Here is a 19,598-nt window from a genome sequence, read left to right as displayed (position 1 = left end):
AATTATGTGATTTTTAAAGTGTATTGCTAAGTGTTGTTTTGGGTGGTTGCTAGGTGCAAAAACCGGCAGCAGCAAAAACCGGTTGGTTAATTTAGCTTAATGCCAGGGAGGGTGCGCTGCAAAAATTTATTTTTAAATAATTGTATAACTATGACTAGCTTCATAGGTGGATCTTGGGGGAAAATATAATGCTACAAAAGTGCACAAAGAAGACTGTTCCTGTAAGACTTTTGGATTCTTTGGTAATAATTAAATTTAGGTGTTAATTCTTGTGAAAGCCAGTTTTTAAGGGTGCAAAAAAAGGTAGGCAAGAGAAAAAAAATCAAAAGATGCAGATTTTCATGAGGTCATGTATTAGGGTGTCTCCCCTGTTGAGCTGCATGTGGAACAGCTGTTGTGTGTGGGGCAGAGGGACTAATGAACCATGTAGTGGTGTGTTTCGTATGAAGGGGTGTTTGGGAGGGTGGGTGCTGCTGGATTTTCCTAAGACCCTGCATGTTAGTTTCCTAGGGATTAACCCCTTGTCTCAGTGCTGGATTTTAAAGGATTGGTCAGATGTAACCCCTTATGTTTCTCCTAGCTGTCAGAAATCCCAAAAATGTGCTGAAGAGTCTAGACAGACAGAAAAAGCTTTAATTCAACTATAACTAGGCCTAGAGCTGCACAGTTTTTTCTTCAAGATTCTGAACAGCAACTAAAAAAATAAAAAAGTTATCACAAAATGTTAATTTCTGCAGTCTGCTTAAAATATTTAATCAAATTCAAATTATTTATATATATATATATTAAATCAGTTTAAATCAATGATTTAATAACACTCATAAAGACTTCACTTGTTTCACTACTGGATGAATCAGTATTTTTTAAACAAATATCTTAAATGAATGATTAAATGACGCATCAAGTAACTTTCAAATGGTGATTCTATGGTGAATCTATTTTAATCGCTACCGTAGACATCAGTGTTCATATCCGAAAAATAAACTTTTATCCCAGTACTACTGTGATCATTTGAATTATTGTAACAGAAATGATGATACTCTGTGGTTGAAAAGACTTTTTGAGAAGCTGTTTCATACATAAACATGGAAAACTGTTCTCTCTGGGTCAGCACCAGCTCAGATCTGAATGTTCGCTCTGATCAAACTTGTCAAATAAGATCACGTGGGTGTTTGAATCGAGATCTCGCTCTTTTAATGATTAATTGTGCAGCTCTAATAACTAAAGCAGACTTCTAAAAGGAAACTTCCTTTTTTGATAAAAAAAAATACTTTTCAAAAATAGGTTAAATTGAAATGTAGTGTTTAATTTTTTTTCACCAAACAGATTTGCAAAAATTATTTTATAAAAACTAAAACTAAAAACAATTTTCACCGGGTTCTCCCACCCCATACTCACACCATTAGTTGAGCCAGGAGATCAGAAATGTTTGATTCTGAACTAAATTGAGAATGCCAATTTAATTCCATTTGTCAAATTGAATGGACTTTAAATTGAGGTGGCATGGTGAATTGTAGTTCAAATTTAATATAGCCTATGAATGGATGGATGGATGGATGGATGGATGGACGGACGGACGGACGGACGGACACACAGACAGACCTCACCTTTGAGAAACTTGGGAGCTGTAACCCAATTGATAAGATGTACTATTTGTATTTGTCTAAAGGATAAAGGATATTTGTGGTGGCCTGTGGTTTGCTAGTGAAAGCAATAAGCTGAGCCGTTCTTACTGAAAGCCAATTACACAGGATGGGATGACCACAGAGGTCGGTCCAAGTTTGTGCTTAGAGACTAACATGCCAACTATGCTGACGTATGATTTCTTGTCTAATATTTCCTTAGACAAACGTCAACGTGTCTTAGACTCAAATGGCCGTGTTAACAAAATGTCAGTGTTTGGTGTTGACAACCGCTTTTACAAACAGGTGTGACTCTTGAACTGTCCTATTCATATAACAGCTTTCAGAAGCAGTTGAATACTGTCTGTATGGCTGAATAACCAGTTAAGAGTGCCTTTTTTATTCTCGTGTATTCTCTGTATGATCCATAATGTGTGAATGTATGTAGAGAGACATATCTTTGAGTTGTGCAACAGGTGATTGCTTTCTCGCAGCATGACTGCAAACTGACTAATAAACGAGCCCAGCAGTGCTTCTGTGTTGACTGGGTCAAAAACCTATTAGCCTCTACTGTGAAAACAACTTCCTGTAGTGACTGACCGTGTTGCCCGGCTGCCGTGAACGCAGAAGCGTGAACTTGCTGTGGTTCTTTTTGCTCCTGCTTTTGGCCTTGCGGAGTTCCTCAGACCTCTCATAGTCGGTGAGATCCACCACCTCCTGGATTTTCTTCTCATCTTTGACCTGTGGGGAAAAAATACAGATTTGGTTTTAATATGGTATATACGACGTATATGCTTTAAATGTATATACGATAGAAATATCTCAATATTTGTTTATTTGTTCTGAAATAAATTATTATATATTATATATATATATGTAAACAGACATTTGTTAGATGCTTAATAACGATTAATCGGTTTGACAGCATTATATGAATTATGAATGAATCATAAATTGACAAATGTCGTGTTTACAGTTGATGTTTAGTGGTGTGCTTTTTTGTAGACTCTGCCACGGGTTTCATAAACCATTAAAATGTAAATATAATTTGCTTACACATGCAAATTTAACATTAGCATTTTTACTTTTGGTTTCACTGGATGTCCAGAATTTTTTGTTTCAACCAAGAATTGCCATTTTGCAGCATCATTACTCAAAATACTGATACTGTATATCCCCACGGTATTTACAGTTTGAGTTACTTTAAAATTGCACAGCATTTTAAAAGTATACAATGTTTGAGCTCAGTGTTTTAGTCTAGTTGGTGCAGCCACAAAAGGACATCTGGATGACCTGTCTGACTTTTAAATAGGACAGACATCAAAACGTAGCTCGAAAACATCATTGGGTATGGATGAAGAGAACTTTTTAACCCAGATTCTCAGTGAACACCATGGTCTGATTTGGTATCACCTGCCAAACGATCTCATTAAGACACAATCAATTTCCATTAGTGCTCTTCTAAAGACAAAAAAAGCTCTGTCCATGCAAGGCCACATCTGGTTGTGTGCTGTACTAAAGAGCCGCTCTACAGTGCAGTACTTAAGAGTATTGGCATCACACCCAGTGCACTATGGGGTGTCACGACAGGGAATGGCTGTACAAATAGTGCATCTACTGTTCCAGCAGTACAAAGGCGGCAATTAACTAGCAATCTGATCCCATCCTTTTTTCCAAGAGAGGACAGTCGGGGCACAGTACATTTGCACTCAATACTGGACATTGAAAACAACTAGATTCAAGATTATACGGAAGTTTGCTGTAGTGGCTTCTAATGCACTTATATAGTGAGCAAATAGGAAAGTGGAAAATATGTATTTGGAGTAAAAAGGACAATTTATTTCTCCAGGATTGCCTGTAAAATGACCCTGATATATCTGACAAAACATCTGGCACTGAGTCTGTAATCCGAGATCGTACTGAAACAAAAAACTTCAGTGGTCAAATTCATTGAATGAATGTGAACTAGACTACTCATTTTATTGTTTTGCTCTTTGCTCCTTTAAAATGAGTAGGCACAATTCTCCTGAGTCTAATTGAGTGATTGTATATTTACAAATCTAATACCATGTCTTTATGCTCTATTTGGATTTCTTAGCATTTGAAACCGCCACTTTAAAATGGAACTAGCAGATGCTCCAGCAACAAGCCACTTTTTTTATTAGTGACCCCTTTTAACTGCATCTATATTTAAAACTGTGTGCATTAATCTTCTTAAAAAGATGCATCATTTTGCAGAGGAGACACACCGTGTGACTTACCAAAAATGGCATCCTAAACAACTTGAGGAAATAGTTTGAGCTATTCAACAGAGAATGAAAGGAAAAAAAGAAGTACTACTGTGAAAATAATTTCAGAGTCTTGCCAGGCTGTCTTAAATGTACTCTGTAATCAAGCTTTCTGTTGTGTAACTAAAGCTGTCTGGAGCTATAAACAATATTTTTGTTGTGTGTGGGGATAGAGAAATGTTCCGGACTCAAAAAAAAACGAAAGTTTTACAAACGGCATCAGTGGCGTGTTGTTGAATACCACACAAAAAAAAAATATTTTGATGCATTCATGTTTTCAGTGATGCATGATAGAGCCTGTTTTCTAAAATATTGCCACAAACTCTACAACTGTTTCAGAGTGAAACCAGATATTCAATAAAATCAATGTAGGAAGGAATTTTATTATACCGGTATATATCAGAGATAAAAAGAATGATTAACAACATTTCATTTAAAATAGGGGATTTTTTTTATACTAAAGTTAAACTTTCTTTAAAGACTTTTTTTAATTTCATTGTTATAATTTAAAAATATATACATACACTATCATTCAAAAGTTTGGGGTCAGCACCATAGCCTGTACAAAATATATATGTATATATATGGATGTAGTGTCTGTGACGTCACCCATAGGCGGTTCTGAAGCGTAAAGTAGGGTCGAGCTGGCCATCTTGTCAGCGTATCAATCCTAGATAGGGTTGGGTATCATTTAGTTTTTTACGATTCCGGTGCCAAACCGGTACTTTTAAAACGGTAACCGTGCCTAAGCGGTGCCTGAACGGAATACTTTTTTTTTTCAAAAAGAGCCACAAAACCACAGTTGATGACATTAAATAATGGCTTTGTGTTGAATTTTTTTTTATTCTTTAAATTGAACAATTAATTAGAAGTTTAAAGTATACTTAAATACATAAATAGATTTAAAAAAAAAATTTTTTTACTTTAATTCACAGTAAAAGCTAAAGCCACCTAACCCAACTACAATTAGGCCTAATTTAACACTAAATAACAGCACTAATACAAGTGATATTACAGCACTAATAACAGCAAAGTAATCTTTTTCTGCTACAAATCAACTTCAACTCAGCATTATTTTCACCTTATTGTTTCCATGGCAACATGTTGTGCTTCTCACGACACATAGTGGCCGCAAAAACGCTGTATGACACCTCAGAGCTCAGATGTATCGGTTTATTTCTTCTTTTTTTTATATTCACAAAGTTGTTACTTATGCCATGAGCTATCTGATATTTTGATTTTCAAATATGTGTAAGTGAATGTGTTTTGTCATAATGATCATGTTAGTTGATCCAGTGCCGTTTCTAGGCATAGGCAAACTAGGCGTTCGCCTAGGCTGGGGGGCGCCAGTGAGCCCCCGCCCCAACAAGATTTTTTAGTTATTTCATGTATATTTTATTATTAATATTTCATACTTTTGCTATTTCGAGGCATTATGATTAGTTGCGATTATTGGAGTGAAGTCGCCATGGTGATAGTGGCGCTGCTGTAATGAGATCATGGAACATCGTCATCCGTGCTTTAGTTTCATCATCATGAAAAGGTAAAAGCTAGGGTGCCAGAAAGGCTAGAAACAGCCCTGAGTTGATCTATAAATAATCTCACGAAATACATGAAAGTAAGTGACCAGTGAACTCGGAGAAGAATAGAGTAAACTATATAGTAACTTATATAATATGTGTCTGATATGAATAAAACAGTCAAATTATAACTGTCTGAAAGGATTGTTATTGCCACTTCCATAGACATCAGCTTGTTTTTGCTGCTACTTATGTGCATTAAAATGTCTGAAACCTAAAATAAACATGATGTGATTGAAAACACTGAATTGTTGTGATATGTGACGAGCGCTGAACGCGTCAGTCTCTGGCTCAGAGCCAGCCAAAGAGCGAAAGCACGTTTGATGGCACCAAAATGAGGAACCGAAATCTGCGTTCTGATTCGGTCAGGTACATACCGGTTGCATAGGTACCAGTGCTATATTAGCACTGGGTTTCAGTACATAACCCTACTCCTAGATAAATGACAATAGGCAAAGAGGCCTGGGTGGAGATCAGGTGACGTGATGACTAACAGACAGCAGACAGATGGCTATCCACCTGTCACTCAAAATTGCCACGCCCTTAATTATGCAGAACACCCCCACAGTTGTCATGAAGATCAAAATTAGGCATATAGACCAAAACCACAATTTGTACCAGGCTGTTAACATGTTTGTTTTTTGCTGTAAAGTTGGGCATTTTAACATGGGGCTCAATGAGAGTCTGCTCCATTCTTGAGCAGCCAGTCGATGAATTGCAGTTTAAATGGCTTGCCTATTTCAAGAGAAACTGGGGGAGGTTGCCGCTTGGTCTCATGTCTTCAGTGTCACATGATCCTTCAGAAATCATTCTAATATGCTGATTTGGTGCACAAGTAACATTTCTTATGCTTAAAGACCCTGTAAAGTCAAAATAAAGTATGTGAGTTTGTCAAACCACAGAAAAATATGTTATTAACCACCCAGCCAGGAGAACGAGCCGCGGTTCATCTGCGCGAGACGAACGCTGCCGGTGTGAATGCACAACAGCGTGCTGCTCCTGCCCTGCCAACGCACTGCTTGCGCGTGTAGTGTGAAACCGACGTTAGAGGACATTGACATATTCGATAACCAACATCATCCCCCTCGATCTGCAAAAGAATGGTCCATGCTTTTTACCTCTCCGTTTTATGCAATTTAGCTAGTTATGTAACTAGCATAAACATAGGCTAGCAATAAATAACATAGAATAAAGTGTATTTTGCCACTTTATAGTCACATATCAAACTAAAAGATATAATTGAGATATTACAGATATAATATATACAGGTTTACAGATATAATAGTTGAAATCACTTGTCTAAGGAATCATATTGATGTAACTTAGGCTATTTAAACAAAACAAAATCACGTTAGAGGATTGCAGGATTTAGTTACTGTGTACAAACGTTACCTACTGTAATTATAACACAAGCACACAAGGAAACTTACACTCATTGGTGGGCACGTAATTGTATTGCGGATAATGTCGGCACCGGCTGTCGGCGGGACGGGAGGATGAAAGCAAGAGATAGTCGGTTCAGCCCTATTCACCAGTAACAGCGGATTATCAGTGAATCCCAGTTGTTTCCGACGAAAGTTTATAAAACTATCCTGTGTAAAATGATCCCTACAGAGACGGTTGTTGGTGGTGATTCTCAGCTCTCCATCAAAGTGGCTCTTCATAAAATTAATCCACCTCTTCTTGATAAGATCGTTTTTCGGATATTTAAATAAGGACACCGATTTGTTTTGTAAGTGACTACATCCAGGTAACGAAGGCATAGCTAGCTAGCAAACTATAGGCTATAGTAACTAATAGTACTCGCGAATAAGTGGCAAACTGATGCGAATATGCTCTAGTTATAGAGCCTCAGTGCGTCATCAACAGTAGGGGCGGGGCCAGGATAAGAGGCTCCAGTGCGTCATCGAGCCACCGTTTTAGCCCCGTCTAGAAAATCCGGAACACAGCAATGGTGAAAATCTGTTTAACGGTCTAACTCCACAATTTAGTACTTCACAGTTCACAGTCTTTGTTATGTGTTTTAGCAATACATTTCTAACATTTATAATGTGTTTAGAATTTTTTCATAGAATTGCCTTTACAGGGAATTTAATGTCATTCATTTTATTAATGTGAAAATGATGTTCTGTTTGTCCACAGATGAGCTTAACTTGTATTGGACCTGGAAAAAGTACTTTAAAGTTTGTTGTTTTATGTGAAGCTTTTGCTCACCAGCATCGTTTCCAGAGTTTATTCCTAGTCATGCTATTCAACAAATAACCTGTATTATAGAAGATTTCCTGTTCAGTTGTCCTTTCCTTTCCATTTGAGGCCAGGTGGACAATTCAGAGACAAACAGTCATCGTTTCATGTTTCACTCAAAAGAACGTCTGCATTGAATTTAGCCATTTACTTTCTCCATTAACCGGTCTAACCTTTTAAAAACATCCATTAGGGTCACAAAACATTGCAGATGAGAGGGTGTATCAGAGAAGCCAAATACCCTGAAGAGGAATTTGAAATGAATACTCCCTGGCAATGTGTCCCATCAGCCCACATATGAAAAATTCATAGTGGAACTACGTGAATGATACAGCCAGTGCTTCTTCATGTTATGAAAGCTGCATTAGAGATCTCACAGGGTTAAATGCAGCACGGTTGCTCGGTTAGGAGAGAAGGGGAAGCTACTTGACATGTTGACATGAGCAAGTACAAACAAACTAAAGATAGACTTAAGATGTTTCCTCTGACTTCTAGCATAGATGTTTTCAACTGGTTTTGCTTCACAAGTGGTGACCCAAAACACAAAATTGCCAATATTGTTTACATTTATAAAAAAAAAGGTTCATTATTGGCATAGATGGTTCCATGAAGAAACTTTTCCAATGCACAAAGGGTTCTTTAGATCAGGGGTTTTCAACTGGGGTCCTCCAGAAGGTTCTAAGGGGTCCCCAGAAAATTTCAGAGAATAAAATCAAAAATGGATAGTCTACCAATTATTTTAATTGGTTCATTTTTTTAATGTTTCTCTCCTTTCTTGCCGTATACATTTCAGAATTGTATATGTTTGCTTTGAGTCTTTAGTGCGTTTTTCTCACTATATTTCTCACTATAGCTTGCATGCATTTATTGTAAAAGTTGTATACAAATCATTTTTTAATTGAAAATGTTCTTCTTCAGGTTTATGCATCCAACATTAATAGCTCATTTAAGATGGAAAACAATATGTTGTATTTATAATGTCACACTTAATATTTATCTAAAAGTTTAAATATTTTTTCGTACATAAAAATAGATTGATTTTAGGAAGGGGGTCCCTCAAAAGTTTCATCATATTTGGGGGTTCTTGGCATCATAAAGTTTAAAAACCCTTGCTTTAGAATAATAAAAAGTTCTTATGAAAAAAATATGGTTCTTTTAAGAATTGTTTACTGAAAGGTTAAATTTTTTTCCAGTGAACACCATTCCGCTATGTCTCGGACGAGACTTCAGCGTTCAGGAAAAAAGTGGATAAATTTGAACAATCATGTTTATTTTTTTCCTAAAGATTTAGTTTTAAAGTGTTGGTTCACCCAAAATTTAAAATGATGTCATTATTTACTCACCCTCATGTCATTCCAAACCTGTAAGACTTTCGTATAACTTAACACAGATTAAGATAAGTGCATCTACAGCAGAACGCCCGCTTACCATTGGCTAGCTGCATTAGCATCACACGCATGCATCATTGGGCTCACGGGACCAGCATCGGCCAATGGTAAGTCGCCGTTCTGACGTAAAGCTCGTAAGCACTGCACTGTATTTACTACGTCAACAGTGGAGGAGTCTGACACAGACAAGAAGAAATTGTAAAATTAAGTTGTTATTTTTGTTAGTTTTTTTTTTTTTTTTTTGCACACAAAAAATATTGTCGCTTCATTATATTAAGGCTGAACCACTGGAGTCACATGGACTATTTTAATTTGTTTGGAATGACATGAGGGTGAGTAATTAATGACAGATTTATTTTTTATTTTTGGGTGAACTAACCCTTGACTACATCTGATTTTTGGGTCATGTCCCAGCAGTTGACAACCAATGTTGTAGAGTTTATCATTTTAGTCCATGCTTCTCATTTTAAACATCCTCATAATGCTATTTAACAAACTGTTGTTCCAGACCTGCAACAGGAATTTCTGCCTGCCGCCCTTTCCAATTCTTTGTAGCAACTTGCGATTGCAGTGATATTCATCTGACAGACTGACACCGTGTGACCAAGATCCCTTAAAGAAACCAGCCGGAGAAGAAATGGTTTGATGACTATACAGGGCACGACAACCTCCGGCGATCTCACTTTCCAGTAAGTGAGTCAGAGCCTTGCCAAACCCTGACGTGTGAAATGAATCATCCGTCGATTTCATTTGCGAGTCCACTTGTTAATGTAGCTGAACGACTGCACCCCATTACCCTAGAGAACGATGACCGCAATTGTAAAAGGAAAACCTTCACGCATCTTTCCTTCAGTACTTACATGTTACTTCTACTATTGCACTGCATGAGCTCATCATTTCATGATGTTTTCTATACTACACCAATTCACACCGCTAAAATAATGCAGCCCATCTGACATCTGCACTTCTTTTTATGCAATGCATGTGTACAAATATGACTAGTAAACTGAAGTAATTCAAGCAATTGACTAAGACTGTTGTGCAGTATAATGTGATCTGTTTCTTTTTAGGGTGGATGCTGACTGTGAATCACTAAATGTAAGGGCAATGTTTTCAGTGGCGTCATTTAAAGAAAAGCAATTGAGCAAAGGGGAAAAGGGCTTTGTAAAAGAGGAAGTGTCAAGTCTAGAACAGGTTGTGACAACTACACACACATCTACCATCTGTACATATATTGCTCTTCTGCTTTTTGGAGTCATAAGACAAAGACCACAACTTCTTTATTTGGGCCTGAGTGGGCAAACAGAAGACACAGGCAGCTCTTATCTTCTTCTTTTGTGTGGAAAAAGAAGTTTGTTGTTTGGTTGTCTTAAGCAACCATGAGAGAGAAATGTACCAGGATGAGTGTGTGAGTGTCCAGTATGAGCAAGGCAAAGCTCTCCTGATATCTGTGCACTCTCCCTACATCTGCCACATCGACGCCCAGGAATCTGACCCCAAACAACACTCGCATGACATCTGTTCTGGGAGAGTTTTGCAAGACACATTCTCAGCTTACTGCCACCCTTCAGTCTACGATCATCTGACTGAAATATGTCAATGTGATTTAAGCAGAATCACATACAATGAACAGCCAGTGGGTTATTAGTGGTGCTTGCTATTACAATTGTTCATACTTCGGTTTAGGGATTTCAACAAGCCATTGGACATGAACTCTTTCCTCACCAGCATTTTTTGTTGTTGTTATTGTTGTTGTCTTTAAGTTCCCTGATGGGTTTTCAGGTCATTTTTACAAAAATGTTACACCCCCATAATATTGTGTGACTATCTGAACCTGCAATGTATCAAAAGAAAGAACAGACCCTCTGCTTTTAAACACAAAAACAATCTATTTTATTCTATATGCTTGCATTCCTTTCTTTATCAATGTGGGTAAGTTTCATAAAAAAGCTACATTTTGAGCAAAAAGCTGAGGAAATCACGTTTTTGTCAAAGGCTATGCCACAGATGGGTTAGATCAAGTCCCTCAACATCCCCTAAGCTTGCACAGTCCTAACCACTGCCTGGGTTGACATTTCACTCCGTAACAATAGGGCGCTTTGATGAAAATACCGTTTATTGTTGATGATTACATTATCTGCTTACATATGAGATCGTTGATGTTTCTGCTTCTTTGCTCTCATCTGAACTCGTTCAGCGTTCAGCATATACCATATAACAGGGATAACATTAAAAAAACAAGATTAATCATCAATGGTGGAGTAAGAGTTAAAGTCAGCATGAAATTAAAAATTCACCCTATTAGTATTTTCTAAATGCATGTTATTGATCCTATTGTTATCGAGTTATCAAAATGTAATAACTCGATCTTTTAGTGAAACAACATATTCTGGACTTCTCTAATCATTTATCTGCTTAAACTTTGCAGATTTCTTCATATCGATTCTTAAGGACGGGATTAGTTTTCCAGTAGAATGTTAGAGAAATGCATGTTTCACAGACCTACTTTGCCATTTTATTCTCTTCCGGATCTGCCAAGTCTGTGTTTTTCTTACACAACCTCTGTAAACAATTTCCAGGGCAAAATATCTACTGCTTTTTATCAAACTCAACGGTCCTCTGAGAAGTCTAATCCCATTCGAATGTGAATGTCTGTGACTGCCAATATTGTATTATCCTAACGCTTCACCTCATGTGTTTTTTGACCTACATGAGCTAGCATTTGTACACCAGTCTTTGGCGTGCTTTCATTTAATTTCAATATGGATGGTATCCTACAAAAAAATGTTTACTTAACTATAACTATAAAAGCAATAAATGGAGCCAAATCAAAGAAAGAGTTAATTACTTAGGGTTAGATTTATAATAGCCTAAATTAAAAGAATCAAATTCTGTTGCATTATCTTCCTGTTAACACGGTGAAGCTGCTTTGAAAACAATTGTAAAAAGCGTTATATAAATGAAGGTGATTTGATTTAAAATAATATCAGTAAATAATAAATTAAAAGACATGCATGTCATATGTGATGTATGATTTATGCTTTTTAATATGCTTTAAGACAAACCATGTGCAAATTTATAAGTCAACACCATTGTCAACCAAGTCACCATAAGTCAACCAAAGACAGTCTCAAAAACGCAGTTTAAATAGCTGGTGTTTCTGACGTCAAAAAATACCTTGCCAATCATATCACGAGGGTGGATGGGCTTTAGTTAATCATCATTGCTATAATGCTAAGCAGGGGCCTATTGCACAAAACTAGGATAAAGGATTAAGCCGGGATATCTTGGCTCAGTTTATCCGCAGTTTATCCGCTAATATACCGAAATATCCGTTATTTTTCGTTATCGTTCTTGGTGTGGGTGTGCCTTCAGGGTACATTTACATGACAGCGGTGTACTAAAGAGAGAAGAGAAGCCTCAAGAGAAGCCATGTTATCCCGGTATATTTTTCTGTTGATATGAAAAATTGGGTACTTTTAGCAATAGCAGGGAGTTGAGTTATATATATATATATATATATATATATATATATATATATATATATATATATATATATATATTATGATGTTACGATGAACTATATGTGTTTCTCCACTGACGTTCAAAGCGTTTCTAAGGGTACTGATTTTTAGAAGGCAGACTGAGATGGCAAGCATGAACATGGTTTGTGTAACATTTGCGACACAATATACAGTCAAGCGAAAGGTTAATCATATTAATTACCGCTATGTGTCCGACGTTGTAAAAAAGCGATACCTTTGTGAAGCATTTACTACAGGAGTAAAAGTTGGGCAACCGGAGTGGAGACGGGACTAATTTGCATATTCACAGAAAGGTGTAATAACTGAACAAGGGTGTAGAGTTACATATAAGCTTTTAAGCCATAAAGATTTTTTTTTTTCACAGGTACATAAATAAATGCGTTATTTTAGTGATCAAAGATGAGTTTTAAGTACAATAATTGATTATCGACTTTTATCTAAGGAAAGTGGTAGTAAGTTAACTACAGCCTTGTTGAAGCTAACTGAGATATTTGAGCAAAAGCTAGATTTTCCATGATACATTTTTGAGAGTGGTCTACAATTAAGGTTTTTTTTCTAGTTGTATAGTACTTCTGAAGTCTTAAGTCCTATTAATTGAATGTTCAAGTTAAAAACTCTAAATAGCACAAGCTGATAGATCCTAAACTCTTGCAATCACATCATAGGGTACAGCTGATTGGTCCAATGAGCGCACTGCTCAACCTTCAAATACATGGTCAGCATTTGCTCCATCAGTTGTAGCACACTTTTTAGAAACCCTCCAACTTCCCCTTTTACACCTGTATAGATCTGCTACGGGTAATTCATGAATGCTAAATTGTACAGCAGCAGCAGCATGTCTTACTTGCTCACAGCAGCATATCAGAATAAGAATATTGTGTATGTATTGGCTGTAGCAAGTCCCGTACTTGGTCTGCAGCCACAGCATAGCCGATCTATTCCACCAACGCCAAATATATCAACATTGTCATATTATTACCACGCCAAACACTCCAAGATTTGTCATCACAGATTTATAATTGAAACTATTCAGTACAAGTTCTTAAAATATTCTCCTTTCATTAACACCTTGGAGACAGCATAAAAAAAGTGTTTATTATAAAAGCCCAGATACCTGATGGTATGTTTTAGAAACTATTTTAAAGGTCTTTCAGCGCTGAAAAGATGAATCTGTATTTAAACTGGGTCATTAATGTAGTAGAAATGTGAATTTATTTTTGAATTTGGTGCATTCTAGACTGAGAAGAGACAGAAAATGTATTGTCGTCTCATGGGGATGAAAGACAAGAATTCCCAGAATGCTTTGCTTCGTTGCCCTGTGAGGCCACTCCCAAAGCTGCTGCTACTGGATTACTAGATCACTTTTCCACCGTGTTCATTTTGATAAAATGTTCAGTTGGAAAACAGACACTACAATTAAAAACTGAATGTGTCTGTTCAATTGAATAAGCAGCAGGAGTCAGGTTACATTCACCGTGATGAATGAGCTGAATGATCTTTTGTGATGAGAGCTGAGGTAAACTTGCGTCAGTAGTTTACAGCGTGTGTTCAGTTCATGCCTTTGGAAGCTTAACTTTCATAGGAATTCATTTGGGAAGTTGAAACACTCACTTCACCGGCCGCTCCTTTTACATTAATGCCCGCAGCTGCGAGCTGAGCTGTGAGTGTGATCTTCCACCGCCCATGTGCAGGTTGAAAACATGTGGAAATAGCTCGCTCTGCTGGCTGTGGTCTTTAGCCTCTGGCCAGAAATTCCTCCGATAACGCAAAATGACGATATTTGCGTCATCGGAGGATTTTTTCCAGAAATAAAATGCATAAATCTCTTGTCTCAGGGGGATATGAAGAGGGGAGGGGAACATATAATATATATACTGATACAAAGCTATATGCTAATCGCTGAAGTAACCCTTTAACTCCTGGGTTAAAGGGTTGGGATATTCAGATATGGGAATCATTTTGGCATTTATATATTAGGAAACATGATACCAAAACAACAGCATCAGATCATTAAAATCTGTTGTCTGTCTAGACAGCTGGAGAGAAACATCTAGACGACAGCATGATGAAACCTCAGTCTGTTAAGCACTAAAAGGGTCAATCCTCCCTCTGAGCTGTGAGCCAGAGCCCATATGCTGCCTCGGCATTGTTTGATCTGATGCTGAGCACAGCAAACAGTCTTCTGCATGACCATGACTCAACCTCATTCCTGCTTTCCTTCTCTTCGTCCTCCCACACTGCAGTAAATCAGCCTCGCTCCTGAATAAAGGCCCTTTATTTTCCTATTCCTTCATGCTTATTGAACTTGTTAAACCTCTCAGAGGAAACTGTTCATCCAGAAGTGAGGGGAAACACTGTATGGAAGGCACGATGTCAGGCGCATGCTGACAGCATGTGCTGCATTGGACTTGGAAATGACAGTCTGCTAATTGAGTGTTTAAATGTTTACATCGTCGTGTTCTGCCTTTCATCACATCTGGCTGTAATTCCAGAACAATGTCTGCAATCGGATGAAGGTGTTAAGACTGGAAGATGTAACCTGACCTGAATAGAACAGGATATTAAGAAGATAGTTCACCCAAAAATCACAATTCCGTCATTTACTCGCCCTCATGCGAAGACTTTTTCTTCAGTGGAACACAAAGGGAGTTGTTTTATAGTTTAGAAGGTTCAAACTGCTGAAGAGTTGTATAGACTAATTTTATGATCGTTTTTTTGTCCTTTTTGAAGCTTTCTCATCTACTTTCATTGTCCTAGACTTTTTTCATCTCCAATGAAAACTCCAATGAAAACTTTTTTCATCTCCAATGAAAGCCGACAGCATATGACAGAACTTTTATTATTGGCTGAACTATCTCTTTATTTCTGTGCTACTCATGTAAGGAACAACCAGAGGAACTCATGTGATTTCATTAGAAGAACTAGTGACAATTAACTTCCTGTATGTCACAACAGATTATTCATCACCAGAACATTCATCATTATAATCAGGGCAATCAATTATATATTTTTTTTTCCTCTGCATATGTTATGCAAATGATAGTGGTTTGAATTGGATCACACTAGATATTTGTAAATTATTTGTTAAAATTAAATAAATTTGAATAGCCTGATTCTCTAAAATGTTTTAAAAATGAACGATCACAGACCCGTTATACAAATAAACTCAAAGTTATGTAATCTTCCTATTTTAATCGGTAATCAGTAAACCGTTGAGAGATGGCTTTCTTCTTGTCTCCTGGATTGTAATACATTGTGGTCAGTACAAACCATGTTTATCTGCATTGGAAGTATACCATTATACTGTAGTCTGGATCATATTTTCTTTTACGTTGTGTAGTTTTGTTCATGGTTTTCGAGGATGAGGGCATGTCATGTAACTCGTCCATGCCTCCAAGCAACTGGAACACATTTTACACACTTTCTCACACACACTATACTGAAAGCAGTACTGAATAATCATGTTACACAATAAGCATCGCATCAGTCAAATCATGATGATGTGGAGAAAAGCATGAACTGGAAAAAAGTTTTGTCCAAAACGTACCTCTTTTTCAGAAATGTAGAGTTGGTCTCCTTTCAGTATAACAAATCTGTTTTTCCAAATTTCCCTGAAAATTCCTTTGCCACAGAACTTGCGAATCCAGCCAGTTTTGTCAGGCTGCACTGGCTGTTGATTGGCTTCCTGAGGACCCTGCGTTTACAGAGAGAGAACAAGGCATGCCAGTGAGACTTAAGGTTCCCTATGAGTTATGGTGTCTGTTTCAAAGCATTTTTTTGGGCCTTCATAAGTCTATTGTGCACATTATTCTGTCTAGGAAGGCAGTTCACAAGTTTTTCAGACAATCGTAATCTCTAGCAAGGGGGAGACTTTCTTAAAGACATTGTCTTTGTCATGGAGATCATATGAATTCCTGCCGCTTTTTCTCACGCAGCACAAGCACATTCACACAGTTAGGATGTTGCAGTCTGAGTATGATGAGGTTAAAAGGATGTGTACATGCAAAATAATGTAAATAAAAAGCTTTTTTCTGATGTTAAACTCAGAGTGCAAAAACAAACTTAATATACATAATCTGGTTAAGCCTTTATTCAGATATAGCTCCTCAGCTATATCTGCATGTAATCTGCATATTCTACTTAGGATAAAACATGCCCAATCTTTGCCCGATATTATAGTCTAGGTATAGGAAGTGCCATTTATAATGCTTTTCAGTCATTTTAGACAGTAATTTAATCAAATCATTAATATTGCATGTTAAGTGTTCAGTTTGTAGTTCTAAAACCCATAAGAGAATTAGCATTTTCAAGCCATGGGTTCCCTTGGGAATTTTCTTTCTGGTTTTTAGAATGGACGATTAATTAATAATTTATTAGTTTTAAAATGCATATATTTTGTAGTGTTAAGTGTTCTCTTTTTTTCCCAACGCTGTATATATATATATATATATATATATATATATATATATATATATATATATATATATATATATTACATGTATAACATAATTTATTCTGAATAAATAATTTTAAAAAAAAAACTTTACTTCAATATTAAGCCTGGTCAACTAGGCTACTTCCAGAAAAGGGCGTGCAGAAGAACATGATGTCGACTTTAAAATGTACAGCTAGAATAAAATAATTATAATGCATGTGCTACGTTGGAAAATGTTTTAAAACATTGTGTTTTAGTAAACTGAAGTGTTCGTGCTGCAGTGTTTCATACTAGTGCACAAAGGCTCACGGCGCTCCTCACTGACAATAGAGTGGACTCGATATCTTACCCGCTTTGTTGAACTGTTCTTCTTCATGGCTCAATAAAACGGAGCTTTCCGACTCTCCCTCCGCTATATACAGATCCTTCCGTGCACAATGTTTTATCTATAACGAAACAAAATCCTGGGGTGGACTCGAAACGTTACACTCAAAGAAAAGCACGGTGCTGAATGAGTCGCTCCCCCGTTTGTTTCTTACGCCTCTTTTCTATTTACTCCCATTCAGTGTCCTCCAGATCCGATTATCATCCAATAGATTTGTGTTCAGTGGTCACGCAGACAAATCTGAGAAATGTACTTTCCAGAGCAGCATATAAATCTATGATGGTGGCATCAACATCATGATCGTTTCGTACGGGTTGATCTCCTACCGTCATGTGTGTCTTTCGTGGAGTTGTGTGAGCTGGAGAACTTGAGGTTGTGTGGTCCCTCTCTTTGTCCTCGACAGCTCCACCTATGGACACCACAGTGATGTCACGGGAAAGACAGAGAAGGGTACTCACTGTACTGAAAGGAATGTGCATTATTTTGCTATAATTTGACATTGTGTAACACAATATTTACCTAATATTGTGGGCTAGCTAAAATATTACGCATATAGAGTTATATATTATTATTTTAAAAGATATCAATAATGTGTAATTAAGAAATCATTATATGCTTACTATCAGCAGTGTCAATAACCTTTTTATTATGGAGCAATATTTGCCTCCTGGATTTGATAAACTAATTCACATTAAAAAATAATGACTGATGGTGTTATTTAGGCTAATAACTTTCTTGAATTGTCAATTAAGTGAAAACATTTTTTATTTATTTTTTGAGCAATTATGGTATCATGAGCCTGGTTGCAGCAAAGATGATCTTTATTAATAACAAACTCAAACTAAAAGAAATACTCAAAATTCGTATGTATACAAAATCAAGGACAGCACAATCCGTCAATAGCGACACATGGCAAAACAGAACATATAATACATATGAAACAACTCACAAGTGACGGTACCCTCCCCCCCCTGAAAGGTGCGTCCTAAATCTGTAATGCATCCGAGGGGTGGGACGGTTGGCATCCTGGAGGATGACAAAAGGTGGCTTCGGCCTCTAGGGCAATGCTGGCAGTTCAGGGGACCAGGGCAGCAGTGACAGTTTAGGAGGCCAGGGATATGCAGACTGCTCAGGGACCCAGGCAGTTCAGAGATGAATGTGTATGGGAGAATAGACAGCATAAGGAACCAGAGAGGTGCCGGCAGCTCAGGAGACCAAGGAGGATCAGCCTTCGTCGTCGTGTCTGGGAGAGCGGGCATCTCTAGGATTCAGGACGGTAAACCCTGATCCGACTTGCATTTTCACAGCCAACAGCACCCTTACTTGATAGGCGCATTGAAGCATTCAACGTCATTCTTGCACAAAAAAGAAAGCGACACAGTAAACAACAATGAAGGACATACAGCAGATCTTGTTCTTGCTTCTCGGCATGTGGCTGTTGTCACAAGAAGAAGACACACTGTTTGAGCCAAGGCTGTGGGCTGCAAAGAAAAATATAGCCGAAAAAGCATGCTCAAGTGATGATTTTATGTCAACCAATCAACATTTTGCAGTGAGTCTAGTATCGGACAAAATATTGCTTACTGTTCCGACCTGTACTGAACACACAAGCCATTAGGGATTGGACTCTGGAACATTACTCACTGGGACAGACTCAGGAAGATTGCTCACTGGAAGCATTGTGACCATTAGAATTGGCAATTCTGTAGTCCTTGGAGTGTGATTTTCTTTTTCTCACTGGAACAGACTCTGGAACATTACTCACTGGAACAGACTCAGGAAGATCACTGGAAGCATTTGTGACCATTGGAATTGGCAATGATGTAGTCCTTGGAGTGGGAACCTTTCTCACTGGAACAGAATCTGGAACATTACTTACTGGAACAGACTCAGGAAGATTGCTCACTGGAAGCATTGTGACCATTAGAATTGGCAATTCTGTAGTCCTTGGAGTGTGATTTTCTTTTTCTCACTGGAACAGACTCTGGAACATTACTTACTGGAACAGACACAGGAAGATCACTCACTGGAAGCATTGTGACCACTGGAATTGGCAATGATATAAAAAAATTAAAAAAATATCAAAGCGCGATATATGGTATATTTTGAAG

General features: G+C 37.4%; 1 protein-coding gene across 2 annotated transcripts in view; it reads right to left on the bottom strand.

The window, feature by feature from the left end:
* Positions 1-17,894, bottom strand: part of plekho1b (pleckstrin homology domain containing, family O member 1b) — a 28,091-nt gene extending 10,197 nt beyond the window's left edge. The window contains exons 1-4 of one of the 2 annotated variants that reach the window (XM_067448255.1): positions 17,452-17,894; positions 16,215-16,361; positions 15,964-16,068; positions 2,223-2,363 (exon numbers count right to left, since the gene is read on the bottom strand). In XM_067448255.1, the coding sequence (XP_067304356.1) occupies positions 2,223-2,363; positions 15,964-16,068; positions 16,215-16,361; positions 17,452-17,478 (420 nt within the window). In that variant the 5' untranslated portion in view covers positions 17,479-17,894. The remainder of the gene's footprint in view (positions 1-2,222; positions 2,364-15,963; positions 16,069-16,214; positions 16,362-17,451) is intronic. The other variant, XM_067448256.1, reaches the window with a different exon arrangement.
* Between the last annotated feature and the right edge of the window lie 1,704 nt (positions 17,895-19,598).

The sequence above is a fragment of the Pseudorasbora parva genome, chromosome 7 (assembly GCF_024679245.1).
Source record: "Pseudorasbora parva isolate DD20220531a chromosome 7, ASM2467924v1, whole genome shotgun sequence".
Lineage (NCBI taxonomy): Eukaryota > Metazoa > Chordata > Actinopteri > Cypriniformes > Gobionidae > Pseudorasbora > Pseudorasbora parva.
Note: the sequence above shows the minus strand (reverse complement) of the source record. Positions and strands in the feature narration are given on the sequence as shown.